The sequence below is a fragment of the Geotrypetes seraphini genome, chromosome 10, assembly GCF_902459505.1.
Source record: "Geotrypetes seraphini chromosome 10, aGeoSer1.1, whole genome shotgun sequence".
NCBI lineage: Eukaryota > Metazoa > Chordata > Amphibia > Gymnophiona > Dermophiidae > Geotrypetes > Geotrypetes seraphini.
The window spans coordinates 28,976,700-28,995,750 of NC_047093.1; the positions used below are offsets into that span (position 1 = coordinate 28,976,700).

The window sequence follows — 19,051 nt, forward strand, 5'->3', positions numbered from 1 at the left end:
TGATTGTTTTACTGTGTAGTTTTAGTGTGTATTTTTCTAACACTGTATCAGGTTCCTAGCACTAGGGTTTAATTTGCCATCTCCAAGTTTACCTCATTGATTATATTTATGTTCAAATTTGTGTGTGGTGATTTTTATTTTAATTTCTTTCCTAGAGATGCAAGGCATCATTTTACTACTGTCATGCTAATACAAAATTTTAAGTTTTATGTCAAGCTGTACCTGCTGTACAAAAGTCACAAATTCTAATAAACAACTATTTTTGTTACATGGAGAGTAATTTTATAAAGGATTTGAGTCTGCAGAACAGCATTGTAAGTGTTCAAGTGGGTTCTTATAACAGTGTCCAGGAGTGTAGGGACACCGCACCACCTTATATGCAATATACAGTGGTACCTTGGTTTGCAAGCATAATTTGCTCCAGAGCATGCTCGTAATCCAAAGTGCTCCTATATCAAAGCAAAGTTCCCCATAGGCCATAATGGCAACTTGGATGATTCGTTCTACTTGCATCTTGAATCTCATGAGAATCTTGGAGAAGGTGAGAGCCAGAAGGCCTTGAGCATGCGCAGATGCTCAAGGCCCTGCAGCAACCCAGCAGAGAGCCGGTGGCAGGCACTTTCAGCACCGGCGCATGGGTAAGCACAGGGCCGGTCAGTGGGGGGAGGAGGCGATCTCGGTTGTGAAGGAGGGAGCAGCGCCAGTGGCCTCAGGGGAGCAGCAAAGCCGGTTCCCGGGGTGGGGGCTTGCAAATCAAGTTAATGCTCGGTTTGCGAGTTACAGTTTGCTCGAATGTTTTGCTCTTCTTGCAAAACATTTGCAAACCGCATTACTCACAAACCGAGGTTTGACTGTACACACAGACAGCTTGAGGCTGGAAAATAGGCTGAGTGGGGGTGAGATTATTACTTTGCTTTTAAGCTGGGAAGGTGCCAAACATAGGAGTTTGTACTTTGTGTACTTCATAAAATATGTGCATAGGTGACTGCTTTTCCCATGCACACAATCACATGTCTCAGCGCAGCTTGTAAGTGTGTGCACATCTACTTTCTCTGAGCTATAAAGATGCCTGTGCTGCCATTTATAAAATAAAACGCATCATCTAAATGCCCTGTTATAAAATTACCCTCCACAAGTTTGTTGCTTTTTCTAGCCTATCGCTGAGTTCCATGGCAACTTAGTGGGTGGAACAATGGCGTAGTTGTTCACCAAGCATAGAAGAACCCATTCCCTCCCTAGGATACAAGTACACTTGTTGTGGAGGAGTAGGTTGGTTTTAAAATGCCATTGTCCATGTTGGTATCTGGGCTGGCAGCAGATCATCCTCCTGCCTAAAGTAACTCATTCCTGTGAGTTGATGTTTCCTGGTCCTGCACTTACCACTTGTTTTAGGTGTAACAGCAGTTCTTTCCTACATCCCTGCTTGAACTCTGCAATTAGCATTCAGAAGAGAGAGTTGCCTTGCCAGGCACTTTGGGGCACAGTGATAATAATTAGCCTCTTCTCTCGCTCCAGATGGCTAAGTTTTCAGAAGACACGCTCAGCAGCTACACAGAGATGGTGTCTTCTCAGGTATTGCTCTTTCACCAGCCTTGCCATCACCCTTGGATTCTCCCTTATGGTATAAAGTGACACTTGCCCACTTTTAAATATTCTCAGGCTTTTGCTGCTTTGCTCTGTGCTGCTTGTACCTCTTGCATCATCTCCCTTCTCTGATACTGTTACCTCTTTTCCTGCCCGGCATATTTCTTTCTTCTGCCCCTTTCCATTTGCCTGACAAATTATCTTCCCATTCTCTCTCTCTCCTTTTCCTGTCATTGCCTCTGTCCTCTCTCTGCCTAGCATGGTCTTCACCCTTCCTACTACCTACATAGTGCAGTCTTTATCCAGCCTGCTTAATATGGTCATTATGTACCTTCCTGCCTGATGCTGGTCACAGTGTTTTTTTGAAAACAAAGACAGGCAAAAAGTGAATAGTTAGAATAGATATAGCAAGTGCACCTGGCACAATTGGGATGCAAAATAATGGTGACGAGATATGCAGGAACTTGATAAGGACTTCTCCCTTCCTCATCTGACGTAGTGTGAATCTGGAGGCAGTATAACTCTTTCAACATCTTTCATCCAGGACAAAGTGATCCTGGGTGTAGGAGAGAAGAGAATGCTTCTTGTTGTGTCTCAGTGTTATATGTATTTTCAAGTCTTTGAATAAATATTTTCCCTTTTTACACATCACATCTTAACCTGCTTTTCTTTCCCCTGATAGGAAATGATACATTGCATCTGGAATAATTTCCTGTGTGTTTTGAAAGGCAAGTCTCAAACACTGAGCTATACCTCCAGTTTATTGCACAGCCTTGGATCCATCACGGTGAGTATTGGCACATTTAATGAACTTCTATAATAATATACGATTATAGAGTAGTTTGTGACAATTAGTGAAATGTACTGTATATCAGTGTACTGCACCAGTACACTATAACTCCTAAACTGAGTTTTCCGTGATCTGTACTTTTGTTTTTCTAAAATATATATAAACTAGTTGTTTAGCCCGTTACATTAACGGGTGCTAGCAGCCCTTCTCCCTTACTTTTACCTCCTCCCTGTCCAGCAGCACCCCCACCCATTCCCTGCTCCCCCTATATAGCAGTAGCCCTTCTCCTTTTATCTCCCCCTGTTCAGCATCACCCCATTTCCAGCTCCCCCATATCCAGCAGTAGCTCTTCTCCTTTGCAGGAGCCCTTCTCCCTTCCTTTTACCTCCCCCCCTCCCTCCCCCCCATCTAGCAGCACCTCTTCCCTGCTTCCCCTATCCAGCAGTAGGCCTCCCTTCCTGCTACCTCCCCCCCTGTCCAGAATCACCTCTTCCCTGCTCCTCCTGTACTGCAGCACCCCCTTACCTGCTCCCCCTGTCCAGTCCGGTGATCTCCAGCCATCAGGCTGGCTCCTGCAGGGAGTCTAGTTCCTGTCCGGTCCCCGCCAGGCTTGCGAGCCTGCTCCGCCCCCTCCCGACCTGCTGGGAGTATTTGAATTAGACCCGACGGTTCCTATTGAGGGAAGCACTCCTCACCGGACTCAGCGGTGAACTCCAGCCATCGCGCCGACATCCGCCTTGTTTTTTGTTTTTTTTTAGTTGAAAGACGCGGCGGTGGCTCCTCTCATGATCCCCACCTGCGTCGGAAGTCTGACGCAGGCGGGGATCGTGAGAGTAGCCACCGCCGCGTCTTTCAAAGAATTGTAAGCCGCACATGCGCACTTCCTATGTGTCGCTACAGCTCACGGAAAACCGGCACACACTTAGGAAGTGCGCATGCGCGGCTTACCATTTTATTATATTAGATATATATTTATTAGAACGAACTTATGTAAAGCAAAGTTACCCATGTTATATACTGACAGGTCATTTTGCCTGAACTGAGGGTGTACAATAATCAAAGCCCTCATTCTTGCAATATTAGACTGGTTTTCCTTGGAAATGCTTTTAATAATTTTCACTCAATAGTGACAAATAAAATGTGAGAAGGATGTTTCCAAAACTGAGTAGGTGAAAGGTATTAGCATATGATCCAGTAATTTGAATCCTAGTTCTTCAGCTAACAGTCTACAGTGGATTAGCCTCCACTCCACTCAGGAGAGCTGTTAATTGCTGATTGGTACCCTCTATGCCTAGAAATCATTTTTCATGCTGATAATAAATGTTCCTCTAGCTTTTCAAAATAGCTTTTTTTTTTTTTTAGGTCATACTAGACAGATTTTAAATTTTTTAGATAAATACAGCTTCCTTATATGTCACTTCCTGGAAGTGGTCCCATCAGGAGAGGTAAAATCCAGGCACAGATTCTAAGGGAATATTGTCCATGGACTATACCTGATCTCATTGCTCTTACTTAAACCTTACATAGGCTGCCTCTTTTGCCATGGGCCCCTGACAACTATCCCATTGTTCTCCTTCTCTCCTTTCTTATATTAAAGTGATATATTACTTGTCAAGGTCATAGCAAGGGGAAAATTGTACTCTCGCTACCTAGGGTTTCTAACTGATCCATTTTTTTCAGGGCAGATTGATCTAGAGCTGGTTTTCCCCACTATGTGCATGGACTTTTTCATTTTGATTTCTGTTGAGTAGGCCTACAAGACCATGCAAAATGTGCACTGGAACCAAGACTGGATCAATCTGTTTTGTAGGAAATGGAGCCATTTGGTAACCCTGCTCATGTACTTCTGTACCCGATGTTTATGAGAAATGTAAACATGAAAGCTAATATGATTTGAGCCAGTCCTCCTTTTAACTTCCCACCACTAAGCATTTTACAATTTGTCTTGTTTGTAACCATTGACCATAAGAGAAATGAGTACAGTTACCTCAATACAAAATTAAATCATGAGCCCTCATGGGACAGGGAAGTGCCCACAGTACCTGAAAGTAACTCACCTTGAACTGCAGCTGAAATGATATGTGCTAAATCCCAAATAAATAACAATTTCTGTAGTGCAACTAAATATGCAAATTCCAGAATGCTGAAAGACTAGAGTTTTAAATAAACTAAATCAAAATGTTGTAGGCAGCTTGAAATGGTTTCTTCATATTGATGAATGGGTAACTGTTTTCCAGTACTTTAGATTTGCACCTTTCTCCTTATGGTACCATGTGGCTTCACAAGCCAGAGCATGGGGGTATGGTAGTCTGAGAATAGACTTCCAATCTAGAAAATACATACACAAATTTTTTGCAACATATAGATTAGCACTAAGAAGATTGTGATTTCTTTGAGAAATTGGCAAAAGAAACAGAGCAAAGAGATTAGGCAGGTAATGGACAGGCAGGTAATGGACAGGCAGCCTTAGAATAAAGATCTGCACTTGCTAGCTCTGACTTTCAAGGATCTGGTACATATTATGGTTATCAAGACTTCGCTAGGAATATTCAGTGAATATGTTTGAATGCAGAAGGGTGGGAACTTAGTAAATTTGACTGTTCTAATAATTCTGGAAAACAGCTCTATTGACAGAACTGGTGTTGAGCATCCATAATTTTTATTTTACTGAGTTTCATTATATTGGATAGTATATTATATTTTACTAGATAAGAATTGTTTGATTAAGCTTTTTGAATATATATTCCAAAACAGTTATAAGAGCACAAAAAACTTCATCTGAAGTACAATCAACGAAGAGAAAAAGAATAAAAAAAGTAAAAAGCTCAAGAATGACTCAAAAATGTATCTACCTGCTACATAGGATCTGTAATCGTACCCTTCGTAACGTTTTAGAAACAAATAATTATTTATCATCTCTCCAGACCGGTACAGCTTCACTGATGGGTAGTAGCTCATCATGACCAGCAGGTGGAGACTGAGACAAAATCTTTTGGCTGTAGTAGAAATAGCTTTGCTTCCCTATCCTACCTCAGTCTATTCTCAGTCTCCAGCAGGTATGTTAAGCTATTGTTGTCCATGCAGGGATTTCCTCAGCCGCTGACAGTAAAGGAAATAAAGTTTCCCTTTCTGCCGATGTTGCTGGGGATTCCCTTACTACTGCTGCTGCTGGCTTGCCTGCTTTAGCAACTGGGAAGGTTCAGGCTTCTCAGCTGCTACAGTCCTTGCAGGGGTCTTTTTTGGTGGGATCCTCTCAGTTTATGGCGGGAAGCTCCTCCATCTTATCTGCAGCTTCAGGTGACCTTCCCTCTGTATTGGAGGAGAGACAGGGGCAGGTTTCTGCTGGGTCCTCTGCTTTGGCAGTGAGTCCCATTGGGCCGCCATGGGGTTTTCCCCCTGATTTTATTTTTGCCTTGTGCAAGGCTTATTTTCAAGCGGCCGGGGGTCCTGCTTCCGCCCCGGAGGTTTTTTTTGGGGGGAAGGGTTTCCCTCCGTGTCCACTCCGGTTCGGCCCCCCTCAGATCCAGTCTCGTCCCCGTCAAATAATTTTTCTCGTTGATCAGGGTCAAAATAAAAAAACAAAACAAAATTATTCCCTTGTTCGCTTGCCGAACATTTATACGGAAGTTTAGAAAATGATAAAGTGGTCAACTCTTTTTTCAAGAGTCTTAAGTTCAATATGACTGACTTGCTATTGGCTCTGTGGCCTTAACCTTTAGTCCTCTGCTTAGTTTTCCTCCTTTTTTATAGTGCCTTACTTTTTTTTTAATCAAAAAAGCATAAAAATATGAACCTATACTCCTTGTTCTTCAAAACCTCATTCCTTAAATTCACTCTTTTACTGTTTGCTTCTGTCCATTGTTTAAATGCCTGTAGAAGTCTTCCAATTACACTGCCTCACAATTAAGAACATAAGAATAGCCTTACTGTGTCAGACCAGTGGTCCATCCAGCCCAGTAGCCCATTCTCATGTTGGCCAATCTAGGTCACTATTACCTGGCCAAAACCCAAAGAGTAGCAACATTCCATCCAGGGCAAGCAGAGGCTTCCCTCATGTCTTAATAACAGACTATTTTTATGTCATGCCTTGCTTTATTTTGGGATTTGTTCTGCCTTTAGGTACTTTGCTGTGTGGACAAGCAAGGGATTTTATCCTGGCCTAATCCCAGCCCGGAGACGGTTCTGTTCTTTAGTGGGAAGGTGGAACCACCCCACGATAGCCATGATGACTTGACTGATGACCTCTCTATTAGGTCTTTCTGTCATGTGGATATGGATGAGGAGGTGAGGTGATTACAAGATACTTTTTCTTTAACCCATTTCTACTGTCTTCTGTAAAGAAGATGCAGATATCTGGTAAACTTGTTCCCACCCTTGATATGGAGAAGATGTGGAAGAAATTCACACTTGGAGTGGAGCTGAGCTGAGCTGTTTTTTTTAAAAAAGTAATGGGACTTTACATTTGTGTCTTTTTACATAAGTGATTTGATTGTAACAATATATTCAATGAGATTGCTGGAACCATCAGTTTTGTCCTCATTCTTTCCATTGAATCTATTGTAATTCTTCCCCCTCCCCTTGTGCCAGTTCGTTTAATGTCAGCATTGTCAGTCTTGCTGTTTGGTTGTTGTTGTTTTATTAGTTAATTGTTCTTGGCCTCTATTTTGCTCTGTTTTCTTTTTGTACATCCGCTTTGAAGTCTGATAAGGCGGTTTAACAAATTTTTAATAAACTTGGAACCATCAGTTTGCCCTTGGTAAAACTATGTGCTTGATGTAGAGGTGTAGACTTCCAATGTATTGTAGTGTGGTAAAAAATGTACTATTTTGGCGCTCTTGTAAGGTGCATTCTCTACAGATTTCTGTGGGCAAAATGTAGCTGTTGCTTCAGTAGGACAGCAGGAATGGTTTGTGAAAGTGGACATGCCACATGACCATTGAAAGTTGACTAAAAGGGACCAATTCAGTTTTGGCAATTGTAACCTGATCACTGAATTTCTGTTGCCCTGCTTGCATTGCAGCTGAACTAGTGGGTAAGTGTCCTCTTGCATTGCTTTTCTTATAGCCCCAGGAAAGGGACGCTTTGCTCTCTGGTCCAGTGATGGACACAGTTCACATTATCACTGAGCAAGAGAGGAGTGAGTGGTCCAGCGACACCCCAAAATCATCTGAAACACATGGATATCACAAAACCGGTAGCAGCAGAAGCAAGCACGCATCTGGGTCTAATGTGAGCTTCAGTAAAGATACCGAAGGGGGAGAAGAGGAACAAATCCAGGTAAGCCACGAAATGGGTCATAGGTGGTCAGAGTGTTCTTTTTACAGGCATTCCTGGATCAACCCTCTGTATGACAAAATCATACCTTTTCAAATCTTTTTCAATTCCTGTTTACCATCTCATTCAAGAAATATTCAGAAATATAAACTTGGCTCTCCATCTGTTAAAAGAATCAAAACTATATCCGATTTTTGCAAATCTTTTGGTTTTCTGTTTGCAAAAATTTTGAATGAGCTTCCATTGGAGATTAGATTACTTTCTCAATTAACAGCTTTTCAGAAAATGTTAAAAACTCATTTATTTCAAAAATCTCTGATCGATTCTTCTGTTCCAAGTTAATATTTGGAGTAGAAATTACCTTTACTCTCTAGTTGAATTTAGGAAATTTTGTTAACTGAGTCGAGCCCTTCTTGTAAGGGATGAATCATTATATAAAACTAAGGATTGGATTGGACTGAGGCATTAACTTGTGAATAACTACAGCCCATGTACCAGATAATCCAAATTGTATATTTTATAAAGTGCAACTCTGCAGCGAGTTCAGTGCAATAGGAGGAATTGTTTTGCTTATGGATTTTCAGGTTTTAATTTTATTCTTTTTTTTTTTTTTTGTTGCTGTAGGATTGTCTTTAAAGATTTTTGATTGTGTGCATCTGTCTCTTCCCTTCTTCCTTTCCAGTAGAGCTTTACTTTCTGCAGGTTCTCTTCTTCTTATCTATCATTGCCAAGCCTGGATATATTCTGCTCTCTGCCTGGCAATGCCAGACTCTTCTACTCTTCACTTCTTGCAGCCCGGTCCAAAATTTCCTCTGGTGCTTGTGCTGCTTCTGAAACATTTCTGGTTTTATCAGTTGCCTGATCTTATGACTCTGATGTGCTGCTTCTACTTCCAGCAAACCTTTGCTCCCTCCTTACTACTTGTTTTTCCTTATCTCCTGTTACTCTTCTACAGTCAGTATTTCTTTACTTAAGGAGAGCAATTTTCAAAGGGTTCTATGAGTAAAAAGGTGTGGGTTTGTTTTTTTTTTCAGTCAATTTATGAGAGATATTCCTAACCTGCTGTGGATAAAGTACACATTTATTTATTCATTCATTCAATTTTCTATACCGTTCTCCCAGGGGAGCTCAGAACGGTTTACATGCATTTATTCAGGAACTCAAGCAGTTTTCCCTCTCTGTCCCGGCAGGCTCACAATCTATCTAACGTTCTTAGGGCAATGGGGGGATTAAGTGACCTGCTCAGGGTCACAAGGAGCAGCGTGGGTTTGAACCCACAACCTCAGGGTGCTGAGGCTGTAGCTTTAACCACTGCGCCACACTCTCCCCATTTGGAAGACATATTCCCAGGGGCAGGTCAGGGTGGGGATTGCAACAACATATAATAATAATAATAATAATAACTTTATTTTTATATATCGCCATACCACAAACAGTTCTAAGCACATATTTTCAAAAGCACACATTGTTTCAGTTGAAAGAGGACCCCTCCCCAACTGAGAAAAAAGTGATTTCAGGTCCATGTTTCTTAGGCAGTTTTTCAAAGTAAAAGTACTTGCACAACTTTACTTTGAAAATTAGAGTAAAGTCTGAGGTAAAACATGCCTGTAGGTTTAGCAGCTGTGCAGACAATATGAAACATGTCCAATAAAGGTTTCTTTTTACTGTGGTGTTGATTAGGGGTATGCTGAAGGGAATGGTGTAGCGTGCGAGACTGAAGATTATGTGTGTGACTACCATTTGGAGATGCTTAGGTTGTCTCAAGACCAGCAGAATCCTTCCAGCATTCAGTTTGATGACTCCAACTGGCAACTGCACCTTTCCTCCTTGAAGCCCTTGGGTCTGAATGTGCTCCTGAATCTGTGCAATGCCAATGTAACAGAGTCCCTTTGCCGCTTCTCTGACCACATGTGCAACATTGCTCTCCAAGAGACCCACAACACCGTGATGCCGGTCCACGTGCCCTGGGGACTCTGTGATCTTGCCAGATTAATAGGTATGTAAAGGCTAGAGGTAGAAGGACTGAAGATAGACTGTCATAACAGTATTAAAAGGCCAGCGCATTTTTTGGGAGCAGGGAAAAATAACAAACGGAGGGCACTGATGAGGGGGCACGGAAAATACAGGGCAGAAATCATTGACGAGGTACATTGGTGATAAGCAATTCTGAATATTGAGAATTAAGGGATTATCTGTCTGTGGTTATCTATCATTGCCTGGGGTTATTAAGATATTTAGTTGCTACCCAATAAAGGCACTTTTGGAGAGGCCTTCCATGACCTGAAATTGTTATCCAGTGGCCATCCTATTTTTGGATGCTGAAAAGATTTGCTCTCTTCTGTTTGCAGTTATTTCTGAAAGATAATTTTTAAGCGCTGTTCATTGGCAGACTTGGTGTTACTTGGTAAAATGTATTATCCCAGGACAAGCAGGCAGCATATTCTCACGTATGGGTGACGTTACCGACGCAGCCCCAGTACGGACCACTTTAAAAGTGCATTGCCACTTTAAGTCTTTAGAAAGTTCGCGATAGCCTGAACCACACGTGCGTGAGTGCCTTCCCCCGCCTGAAGTAGGTTGCGAGGTCCCTCAGTTTCTTAATTTCCGTGGAGCTAAGATGTGTCTTTAAATCTTTTTTCCGCTGCCTTTCTGCTCTTGTGGTTCTTTGACTTTTTAGTCAATTTATTGTTTATTGTTTTACTAAAAAAAAAAAAAAAAAGTAAGAAAAATTTGTACTTTTTCCCTTTCACGGGTTCAGCCTGGCGGGGCCTATTTTTCCACCTTGGCAATGGACTTTGATTTTGCCGAAGCTGTGATACCGTCAGTCCCGTCCGCAAACAGGTTTTAAAAAGTGTGGACGTTGTGCTCACACCATTTCAATAACTGATCCACATTGCTGGTGTCTCCAGTGTCTGGGGCCTGAGCACCATCCAGAGACTTGTTCCCGCTGCTCGTCGCTTCAGAAGTGGACACTTAGTCGCCTCATCCAGTAGAGACTTTTTTCGGCGCCGGCATGAAAGGAGACTCGATAACAGTCTCGGCGTTGGTGGCGCTGTCTAAATCGACACCGCAATTCTCAATATTGGGAGAGCCCTCTTCGGTGTCGCATGTAGTGGGTAAGCCGACTAAGAAGCCTTCTCCCACCCCACTCCACCCCATCGACCTTGAGGCGCCCCCAAAAATTCTCTGCTTCGATTCCAGTGAGTGCCTCGACATCGGCCTCCTCATCACTGGAGCATAGAGCGGCACCGAAGGTACTGGCTAAAAAGCCAGTGGTACCAGTGCTCACTCTTCAGCAGCAAATTAGGGAATTGCTGCAGCAAGAATTAAAAGAGCAATTTCAGCTGCTTATACCAACTCCCATGTTGACATCGACTCCTCCGGTGCCAGCCCGGTCTGCGCTATCGACACCGGTTGCACCTGTTCAAGAGTCTCCAATGGCGTCGTCGATTCTGGTGCAGGAACCGATTTCAAAGACTTCTCGATGCCGATCATCTTCCGCACAAACGTCACCTGAAACGATGTCAGTGCGGTCTGGAAAGGCACTGCAGAAGTCAAAACATCTGGAGCCTTCGGTACACTCTGCTTGACACCGACCCCAAACTACTAGAGATTCGGATCTCTGGGAGGATTCTTAACAGGAGTCCTCTCTGAGGAGAAAAAACAGTGTGACAAGGCAGTGGCTGCTGCCAGAAGGATGCTGGGCTGTATAAATAGAGGCGTAGCCAGTAGAAAGAAGAAGGTGTTGATGCCCCTGTACAGGTCATTGGTAAGGCTCCACTTGGAGTATTGTGTTCAGTTTTGGAGACTGTATCTGGCAAAGGACGTAAGAAGACTTGAAGCGATCCAGAGGAGGGTGACGAAAATGATAGGAGGCTTGCGCCAGAAGACATATGAGGAGAGACTGGAAGCCCTGAATATGTATACCCTAGAGGAAAGGAGGGACAGGGGAGATATGATTCAGACGTATTAATGTAGAACAAAATCTTTTCCAGAGAAAGGAAAATGGTAAAACCAGAGGACATAATTTGAGGTTGAGGGGTGGTAGATTCAAAGGCAATGTTAGGAAATTCTACTTTATGGAGAGGGTGGTGGATGCCTGGAATGTGCTCCCGAGAGAGGTGGTGGAGAGTAAAACTGTGACTGAGTTCAAAGAAGCATGGGATGAACACAGAGGATTTAGAATCAGAAAATAATATTAAATATTGAACTAAGGCCAGTACTGGGCAGACTTGCACGGTCTGTGTCTTTGTATGGCTGTTTGGTGGGGGATGGGCTGGGGAGGACTTCAGTGGCTGGGAGGGTATAGACGGGCTGGAATAGGTTTTAACGGAGATTTCGGCAGTTGGAACCCAAGCACAGTACCGGGTAGAGCTTTGGATTCTTGCCCAGAAATAGCTAAGAAAAAAAAAAATTAAATTGAATCAGGTTGGGCAGACTGGATGGATCATTCGGGTCTTTATCTGCTGTCATCTATTATGTTACTATGTTACTGAGGATGAGGATTCCTCAGAGACTAATTCTACTCGGCACTCTTCTCAAGAGGCTCCTCTACCATCTGAAAAGTCAAGTTTTGTCAAGTTTCTTAGGGAGATGTCTGAGACTTTATTCATCCTCTTAGAGGCTGATTCTAAAAAATCAAAACAATTCCTGGATGCTTTGGACTATGATCAGCCACCAAAGGAACTCCTCAAGCTTCCCTTCCATGATATCTTGAGGGAAACTTTCTATAAAAACTTGGAAACACCTCTGACCATCCTGGTGGTTCCTTGCAAATTGGATTCTCTTTATAGAGTGGTTCCTATCCCGGGCTTTGACAAACCACAGTTGCCACATGAGTCTCTCCTAGTGGAGTCAATATTAAAGAAATCTTTGGGGTCAAGTGTTTATGCCTCTGTACTTCCTGGCAGAGAGGGCAAAGCTATGGACAAGTTTGGCAAACGTCTCTATCAAAATGCCATGTTAGCCAACTGGTCTGGCAACTATAATTTCCATTTTTCATTTTATATGAAACATCTTGCGAAACAAGTTGCTACGTAAACTTCCTGCTTTTCAGCACTTCATCAATGACTTGCTTCAGCTCCGCAAGTATATGGTTAGATCCACTTATGACACCTTCTAGCTCACCTCACATATGGCAGCAATGGCAATTGCTATGCAGCGTCTAGCTTGGCTTCGGGTTCGGAGCTAGATGTGAATCATCAAGACCGGCTAGCAAATGCACCTTGTCTGGGGGACAAGCGTTTTGGTGCCTCAGTGGATACAGCTACCCAGAAGTTGATTGCCCATGAGACCAGGTGGGCCACTCTGGTCAAGCCCAAGAAAAAGTGTCCACCTTCTCGTCCCTTTAGGCCACAATCGTCATATCAACAACGGTTTGCTGCAAAGCCTATGGCCCAGCCTCAGTCTCAGTCCAGGCAACAGAGACAACAGCAACAACCTCGTTAACAACCTCAAAAACAACAGGCTGCCCCTCAGAAACCAACCCAGCCTTTTTGACGTGTTCATTCAGAGCATAGCCAACGTCACCATTCTACAGCCCTTGCCTCAGCCCATTGGAGGTCGTCTTCAATTCTTCATAACTCGCTGGGAGTTCATAACATCAGACCTTTGGGTCCTCAACATCATTCGTCAGGTTTATACTCTAAATTTTGAAACCCTGCCTCCAGCCCATTCTCCAAAAGAGTCTGTTTTGGACCCTGTACAGTCCTCCCTTCTTCTGCAGGAGGTTCAATCCCTTCTCTTGCTGAATGCCATCGAGGAAGTTCCTCTTTCTCAGCAGTTGCAGGGGTTCTACTCCCATTACTTCTTAGTTCCCAAGAAGACCAGAGGACTGAGACCTTTACTGGATCTCAGAGCTCTCAACAGATTTCTAGTCAAGGAGAAATTCAGGATGCTATCCCTCGCCCTGCTTTATCCTCTCCTCAATCAACGATTAGCTATGCTCTCTGGATCTCAAGAAAGCCTATACACATATTCCAATTCATCCGGCTTCCAGGAAGTACCTCGGTTTTCAAATCCATCGGCATCATTACCAGTACAAAGTACTTCCCTTCGGCCTGGCATCTTCTTCCAGAGTCTTCACGAAGTGCTTCATTGTAGTGGCCACATCTCTCCGTTCACACAGCCTTCAAGTCTTTCCTTACCTGGATGACTGGTTAATCAAGGACATTTCATCTCAGGAAGTGGTCCAAGCAACATCTCAGATCATTTCTTTTCTTCAGCTACTAGGATTCAGTCAACTTCCCCAAATCACAACTCATTCTGAATCAATGTCTGCAGTTCATCGGGGCCATCCTAGACACCACTCTCGTGAGTGTTTCTCCCTCCAAATCGCCTTCAGGCTCTCCTATGTCTGTGTCAGCAACTACTTCCTCTTCAAACCATCTCTTCCAGACACATGATGTTTCTTCTAGGTCACATGGCTTCTACTGTCCATGTAACACCACTAGTAAGACTACATCTTCGCACTCCTCTGTTGACTCTTACTTCCCAGTGGTCTCAAGCGACGGATTGTCTATCACAACATATATCTGTCATATCATCTCTTCTGCAGTCGCTTCAATGATGGATGACCTCTTCCAATCTCTCCAGAGGTCTCCTTTTTCACTTGCCCCCTCATTACAAGGTTATCATAACGGACGCATCCCCTTATTCTTGGGGGGCTCATATGGATGATCTTCAGACTCAGGGTCTTTGGACCGCTAGGGAGCGGAAATTTTACATTAATTTCCTGGAACTCAAGGCTTTTCATCATCTCCTCTGCCCTCAAGTCCTCCTTCTTCGCACAGACAATCAAGTAGCAATGTACTACATAAATAAGCAAGGAGGCTCTCTCCTGTTGTGTCAGGAGGCCCAGAAAATCTGGATTTGGGTGACAGCTCGCAATCTGTTCTTGAAGGCTGTTTACATTCAAGGGGAGAAGAATTCCCTAGCAGACAACTTCAGCAGAATTCTTCAGCCTTAAGAATGAACTCTCAACTCTGCAACTCTCTAGTTCATCTTTGCTCAATGGGGCACTCCATAAGTGGACTTGTTTGCGGCTCCTCACAATCACCAGTTGCCCCAGTTTTGCTCCAGGCTTTACTCTCCTGTCCGTCTGAAAGCAGATGCCTTTCTCCTGGATTCAACGGGCCTGTTTCTATATGCATTCCCTTCAATTTCTCTGATGTTGAGAACTCTATTCAAGCTCAAGAGAGAAGCAGCCACCATGATTCTCATTGCTCCATGGTGGCCCAGGCAACATTGGTTCTCCCTTTTACTTCAGCTGAGCTCCAGGGAGCCCATATTTCTTCCAATATTTCCTACTCTGCTTACACAGAATCAGGAGTCTCTTCTGCATCCCAATCTACAATCACTGCACCTGACAGCTTGGTTTTTCTTGGGTTGAATCCATCTATTTTGCATCTCTCTCAACCTGTTAGACAAATCCATGAAGCATCCAGGAAACCAGTCACTCAACAATGTTACCAGCAAAAGTGGACTAGGTTTTCTTTCTGGTGTCTTCTTCATCATCATGATCCAACTTCCATTGCAGTGGAATTGGTGTTGGATTATCTACTTTCTCTGTTTGACTCTGGACTCAAATCTACATCTATCAGAGTTCATCTCAGTGCTATTACAGCTTTTCACCTACCAGTAGAGGGCAAACCTCCTCTGCTCATCCTTTGGTTTCAAGATTCATGAAGGGACTTTTCAATGTTAAAACCACCTCTCAAACCTCCTCCTGTAGTCTGGGACCTTAATGTGGTACTTTCCAGGTTGATGAAGCCACCATTTGAACCAATGGCCACAGCTCATCTCATGTTTCTCACCTGGAAAGTGGTTTTCCTTATTGCTCTCACCTCTGCCTGGAGGGTCAGTGAGTTACAAGTATTAGTAGCAGATCACCCTTCACAGTTTTTCATCATGATGGTTTCATCAAGGTGGTTCTGCACACACATCCAAAGTTTCTTCCAAAAGTTGTCACTGAATTTCATCTTAATCAGTCGATTGTTCTGCCAGCATATTTTCCTAAGCCTCATTCTCATGCTGGGGAAACCGCTTTACATACTTTGGACTGTAAACAGGCCTACTACATTGACCGGACAAAGCCACATTGAACATCTCCCCAACTCTTCATCTTGTTTGATCCAAACAAGTTGGGGCATCCTGTTTCCAAGAAATCTATTTCCAACTGGCTGCATCTTGTTCTGTTATGCTCAAACTGGACTGGCACTGGAGAGTTGTGTCACAATTCACAAAATTAGAGGTATGGCAGCTTCTGTGGCTTTCCTCAGATCTACTCCCATTGAGGAAATATATAAAGCTGCCACCTGGTCCTCAGTTCATACATTCACGTCTCACTACTGTCTGGCATCCTTTTCCAGATGGGATGGGCGCTTTGGCCAATCTGCATTACAAAATGTATTTTCCTAAGGCCAACACTCTCACCATCCCATTTCTGTTAGCTTGGAGGTCACCCATACATGAGAATATGCTGCCTGCTGGTCCAGGTGTTATCCAGGGACAGCAAGCAGATATTCTCACAACCCACCCACCTCCCCGGGTTGGCTTCTTAGCTGACTTATCTGAACTGAGGGAACTCGTGACCTACATAGGGCGGGAAGGCATTCGGGCATGCGCAGTTCGGGCTATCACAAACTTTCTAAAGACTTAAAGGGGCGATGCACTTTTAAAGTGGTCCGTACTGGTGCTCCGTCGGTGACATCACCATACATGAGAATATCTGCCTGCTGTCCCTGGATAGCACCTGTTACGGTAAGTAACTGTGCTATATTCCCGGTATAGTTTCTTGGATATAAAAAGTCCAGCCTTGAAAAAAGTACTTCATTCTACTCTGTAGTTTGAATATTAGACTTTATTGGAAAAATAATCCCAAGATTATTCTTGCTTAGTGCAGTAAGGTTTTTTTTTACGCTGTGTAGCCATATACTGGGCATGGGAGGGAGGGGGAAACAATTTTTTCTCCTTTTTATGACAGCATTGGACTGAGCACTATTGATTTCACAGGAGCATGTTGAGTGAGTGATGGCATGAAGTTAGGGTTATGACTGAGTACTTGTGTTCACTGTGATTTAAATATGTGTGCTACTAAACCACAAAAATAAAACAAAAATTGAGGGAGAAACTTGAACTAGGCCTATGTATGGATTGTCTAACACTTTTCAACTTTGATCCTCTTAGCCTTAATCTGATTAGGATGGATTTGAATTTAGCCTATGTCTTTTTCAGTAGTTCAAGTTGTACCCTCTCCTAATATTTGACTCCATTAGTGAATTTTTACAAGTTCTTGTGCTGGACACTATAATGCTTTCAGCCTTGGCTAAAAAAATACTTATAATAAGGAAAAAGTGTGACTTGATAAGCAGAACCACATTTATGCATGAATATGTTACTCAATCTTCCTCTCATAAAAACCTTTTTCAATGTTTTCTTCTTGTTTCAGGCTTCACTCCTGGTGCCAAAGACCTGTTCATGCAGGAGAATCACTTGGTATTTTACCGTTTGCCAAGTGATGAGATGGTGAAGGAGACTCTTGGGGGCAAACTCTCCTGTGCTACCAAGAGAAAACCACCTTTGAGCCATATGATCAGCCTCTTTGTGAAGGATAACACTACATGTAAGTTTCTCTCTTTCAAATGATTTTTTGTTACAGGGTTTTCTATCCTTTTTAACCTTAAACTATCCTTAAACTAAATACCATAGATTCCTTTGGAATCTGGTATACATGCACTCCTGAGCTTGGACAGTCAGTGTTGCCCAGTGATGGGATTCACTTGCCACCAGAGCCTGCAATAATGGCGTGCTGCTCGGCACTCTCAACTAGAGAGTTGTGCTGGGACAGAAATCAAACCCGTCCCTGCTGGAAATCAAATGTCTCCTTAAGTAATCTCTTCAGTCCCTGCCCGTCCCCATAAACTTTAGAAGTAGTAGTTTCATTTAATTATGCTACTGAATTAAAGGCTCTGGTAGAGACCCATCTACAAACAAATAAGCAAAGACGCTTTATTAATATGGAAATATTAATTGGGAAGATTACATACTTTGTAAATGAGACTCTGCAAGAGCCTCTAATATAAATATAAAATATAAATACTTCAGCTAATGAGGACCCTCAAGTTATGTCAGCTGAGGTCTTCCTCTGAAGGTGGCCTGGGGTCCCTTTTGCCAAGCTTGGCAAGCAGCAGCAGTGTCCCTGAGTCACAGATGCTGACACCTAAGTGGCTCAGGGATGCTGCCAGCAACTGCTACGCTTGGTGGAGGGAAGTTCTGGTCACCTTATGCAGGGGGTCCTCAGCTGGCAGTGCTTGGGGATCCCCACCAGCCGGTTAGCAAGTACTTCAACACTGTAGAAATAAAACCAGAAATGCATTTCATTTTCTGTTGACCACCATACTAAGACTTCTGCTATATACATTTCCCAAAGCTAACATATTTCAGTCAATAAATTCCTTTTTTTTTACTTTGTTGTCTGGAGGCTTATTTTTCCATCAAGTCGGTTCCATTTTCTCTTTTTTCTGCTTTCCAGTCATCTGCAAATTCTTCTTCAAGTGGTTGCTGGCCATTGGTTCAAGCATTTCTCTTTTCCCTATGTCCCATTGTACAGCATCCTCACTCCCTTCTATCCTGGATCCATCTCTCTCTTTCTCTCTCTTTTTCCCTTCCTCACTCCTCCCTCTCATTCCTGCACAGCATTTCTTCCTCTCTCTTTTACCCCCATATGAAATATGGCTCCTTCTCTCTCTGTCCCTCTCATTCCCTCTGTTGCTGTAATGGGAGTGAGAAAAGAGAGAGAAAGATCCAAGGTATATCTCTTCTCACCCCCTCTACAGCCACATCCAATATTTCTCCCTCTCTCATCCCCTGGCTCTTGGGCAGTATCTTTTACCCCTTCCCAACAGCCCCATGCCCAATATTTCTCCTTCTATCACCTCTCTCCAGCGGTGTGTTGTGTTTATCCCCCATTCCCTCCACTACCACATCCAACATTACTACCTCATGCATCCCTTTCCATCTGGCCCACCCTTCTTTCTCCACCAAAACATCCAATATGTCTCCCTCCTTCCTCTCTACCACCATGTCCAACAATTCTCCCTCCATCATGTTTGGTTACCACCACCCCCACCCCCTACTGGGCCTACCGAGGTATCTGGTTGTCCAGCGGGTGCCTGTGTAGCAGGAGTGCAGCCCTTTTGCGTCTGCCTCCTTATGGCTGCCGTGACCTTTCATTGGTGCTTGTGGCATTTTCTGCAGTACCACGAGAGATCATGGCAACCATTTCAGAAGGCAGCCGCGAGAAGGCAAAAGCAAAAGGGCTGCCCTCCTGCCACAAAGGCCCCTACTGGACCACCAGATACTTCAGTAGTTCTGGGGGCCATAGGAGAAAAGCCTCAGGTTGCC

The 19,051-nt window shown here is 43.5% G+C and overlaps 1 protein-coding gene across 4 annotated transcripts in view; it reads left to right on the forward strand.

The window, feature by feature from the left end:
- TMEM94 (transmembrane protein 94) overlaps positions 1–19,051 on the forward strand; it is a 175,322-nt gene that overhangs the window by 71,899 nt on the left and 84,372 nt on the right. For 3 of the 4 annotated variants that reach the window (XM_033961457.1, XM_033961456.1, XM_033961455.1), the window contains exons 12-17: positions 1,516–1,572; positions 2,267–2,371; positions 6,494–6,658; positions 7,439–7,651; positions 9,329–9,644; positions 17,097–17,270. In XM_033961457.1, the coding sequence (XP_033817348.1) occupies positions 1,516–1,572; positions 2,267–2,371; positions 6,494–6,658; positions 7,439–7,651; positions 9,329–9,644; positions 17,097–17,270 (1,030 nt within the window). The remainder of the gene's footprint in view (positions 1–1,515; positions 1,573–2,266; positions 2,372–6,493; positions 6,659–7,438; positions 7,652–9,328; positions 9,645–17,096; positions 17,271–19,051) is intronic. The other variant, XM_033961458.1, reaches the window with a different exon arrangement.